General features: G+C 30.6%; 1 protein-coding gene across 1 annotated transcript; it reads left to right on the forward strand.

Moving 5' to 3' along the window:
- The first annotated feature begins 553 nt into the window (after positions 1-553).
- Positions 554-3338, forward strand: LOC114419060 (heavy metal-associated isoprenylated plant protein 16-like). The gene is made up of 3 exons (XM_028384659.1): positions 554-610; positions 793-871; positions 2455-3338. The coding sequence occupies exons 1-3, from the start codon at positions 605-607 to the stop codon at positions 2679-2681; spliced, it is 312 nt and encodes a 103-aa protein (XP_028240460.1). The 5' UTR covers positions 554-604; the 3' UTR covers positions 2682-3338.
- The last annotated feature ends 211 nt before the right edge of the window (positions 3339-3549 follow it).

The raw sequence follows: 3549 nt of genomic DNA on the forward strand, positions 1-3549 counted from the left end.
ATTTTGCAATACTTATGCAAAATATAAGGACTATTTTGGATTTTTCATTAAGTTAAGGACTAATATGCAACAGGGATACAAAGTCAGGGACTAAATTGTTTATTTACTCGTTTTGTTATCATCAAATGACGTGACATCTTTTAGGAGGTATGTCCAAGTGTCATGCCACGTCATCTTTTAGTGCCACGTTGGATAGTCTATGTGACACTAAAATTGACCTCATTAACGGCGTTACTTTAAAATTTAACGGAATGATTATTTTACAACACTTATGCAAAGATAAAGATTATTTTGAATTTAATATTAAGTTAGAGACTAATATACAAAATGAGTACAATCTCAAGGACTAAATTAACTATTTAGTCAGACAGAAATGCAATCCTAATCCCAGTAGCTAATACGTCGTATGCCAGCTACCTCACTCGGTCAGCGGAGACTTTATGCGATACACACCCCTATAGTCCATTTATTATTATATAAACAAATAGGTGCTGGCTCAGCTCCAAAGAACAAGACAAACACCAAAAAACACCGGCTGCTTTGAGTTTGTTCCCAATTATTATTACAAGAGCAAGAAGTGCCCCTTTCCTCCAATTAAGCAAACATGAAGGTATGATCAGTTCACTTAAATAAGCTAACTAACCAATGGTTTCAGTTTTGTTTTTCTGTCCCTTTTTTTATATCATGATATATATATATATATATATATATATATATATATATATATATATATATATATATATATATATATATATATATATATATAAAATATTAACATGTCTAATAATACAGCAAAAAATAGTCATTAAGCTGAAAATGGACTGCGACAAATGTAGAAACAAAGCCCTCAAAATTGCCGCAGAGGTACCAGGTGAACATCAGACGTCAATTCTTTCAGGCTTTATGTATTTGGACATACATTAACTTCTTTTAAGGATGTAAGCGGGTGGATATCACATGTGAATTTAAAATCAACTGAAATAGTTTGAGTTACATAATTTTTATATTTAGATGATTTTTATAGTTATATTAGACTAATCAAATGAATTAAACCCATTGAATTTTAAATTAAGTCACAAGTTTTAATATTTAAACTCATTGATCCATTGTCTGGTTAGTTGACCCGTTAATATATTAAATTATTATTATTATATGTAATATATATTAATATATTTTTTTTAAAAAAAATCATATACTATTGACTAGTAATTATATAGGCTTATCGACTTAAATTGAGTAAGTATCAACAAATCCTTATCAGGATCAAAACAACAAGAGTTTTATTGATTAAAACTACTTCAAATGAGCTTCTAAAAATATTTTAAATTTATTTACAAAGAGTAAGTCTCATAATATTCCATTAGTTTTGATAGAAAAAAATATTTGAAATTCATTCACTATACTTATTGAAACTTCTTATCTCGAATATGGTATTCTTAATTCTCATCCCTCATGAATAAATAAATAGATAAGAGTCACTAGAGTGGAGTGTGATAGTATCACATAATTTTCTTTTTAATGAAAAATCTAACAATTAACAGTTGTATCTGATTTATTTAATAAAAAATTTAACTTATAAAAATATTACATTTTAAAAAAGAAGAGAAAAAAAATTAAATGTTTTGATATATTTACTCAACTCAATCCAAACAATTTATAAATAGGTTGATTTGATTTGAGTTTCATTATTTTCTTAAAAAATTGACATAAATTAACCCGTTAAAATTTGATTAGATTGGGTCATAGGTTTAACCAAACCTAATACACTAAAATTTTAGTAGTTAGAAAATTGCATTTGAGTTGGTTGTATATGAAGGAAAAAACTTAGAAGTAATTTGTTAGGTATTTTTGGTATTATTTTCTAATTAGAATTAAATTAAAATTTCATCTAACAATATATACAAACTTTTAATACAAATGTTTTTTTTTCAGGATTTACTTAAATAAAACTTTGATTTTATTTAATGAACAACACTGAAAACACCTAAAAGAAACTTCAACTAAGCTTTGTCCATATGTATAAGTTTTAAAATGTTAAAATATCAGTAATTAATTTTCTAATAATCAATGAAAAAAATAGAGAAAAATGAATATATATATATATATATATATATATATATATATATAAATAGATATAATAAGTGATAAGATCATATTATATAAAAAAGTGAAATAGAAATTAGGATGAACAAGGTTTTTTCATTGTGGTGGCGGTCTCAATTTCATTGCATTTCTTGATATTGCAAACAAATATTTTTGATTGCTGAAGACTAAAAAATAAAAATATCTTAACGTTCCGGCAAAAAACTTGATGTTGCTGTTTTTAAAACATTGATTATTAGAGTCAAGGGAGTGTTTAGGGTGTGCGTTGTTGTCCAAAAATCTGGGTTCAAATTCAACATGCATCTCTTATTAACTTATGTTAATTTGAGTCATGACCAAAACCAATTACAGGTGTGACTTCGGTGTCCCTGGAAGGGGACGACAATGATCGCGTTGCGGTGACCGGTGTAAACGTGGACATGGTTTGCTTGGCCAACCAGCTGAAGAAGAAGTTCAGCTCTGTGACCATTCCCACCGTGGAAGACCTAATTAAAGCGGACGAAGAGAAGAAGAAGAAAGAGGAGGAGAAGAAGAAGAAGGAAGAAAGGTTGAAGAAGATGCTGCGTGCTGCTCTGTGAAAAAGGTGCAAAAGCTCCAGTTGCCATGGTAAGTGTGACACTTCATGCTGCACAAAGTGTGAAAGCATCCACTGTGATGGCGAGTGTGTCATGCTTTGTGCTAATTGTGAGAGCCCCAAGTGCGATGGTGAGTGTAAGCCATGCATCAATTGCCTCAACTCCAAGTTTGAGTGTGAGTGTGAGTACAAGCCATGCCCTAAGCCTCCTTCACCGTGCCCTAAATGGTGCAACTGCCCCAAATGCTATGTGCCCTATCAACAACCTTGTTATTACCCTTATCCTCCTCCAGTAGTATGTTATGATACATTTCCCGATTCGCCTTGCTCCATCATGTGATCCACCAGAAATTAGCACTATATATGCAACCACATGGTTAATTGGTGTGTACTATGATCGCATTTCCAACCTATGATCTCTCATATATATTATTTCAACTCCTACCTCTATATCAATCCTAGTGATTCTATACTACCACATGGTTTAATAATAAGATATTTGTATTTGATAAGATGTTTGTAATCTCCACTGTTTAATGCATCGGGGCACACAAGTACGTGCACGCACTGTGTTTGGTTAATTTGTTCATGATGCTTGTTTTAGTTTCATGTAAAATTTCGAGGTTGATTTCTCATATTGTTGAGCGAGATCACAGTTTGTACGTATATCTTTCATCTACTATATGTTATATGTTATTAATAAAGAAATTTAATTAACTCCTTTTAATAATCCGCAACGAGTTTTTTCCTCGCCAGCTGGCTATACCCTGTGTTGGGGGAATATTGCATATACAACAAGAATTTCGTCTTTTTCTTTTTTGCTTTTATTGTATTTTAATTTTCCTTTTGTCTTTTGCGCAGGACATCAGTAA

Source organism: Glycine soja, chromosome 7 (genome assembly GCF_004193775.1).
Source record: "Glycine soja cultivar W05 chromosome 7, ASM419377v2, whole genome shotgun sequence".
Classification (NCBI taxonomy): Eukaryota; Viridiplantae; Streptophyta; class Magnoliopsida; order Fabales; family Fabaceae; genus Glycine; species Glycine soja.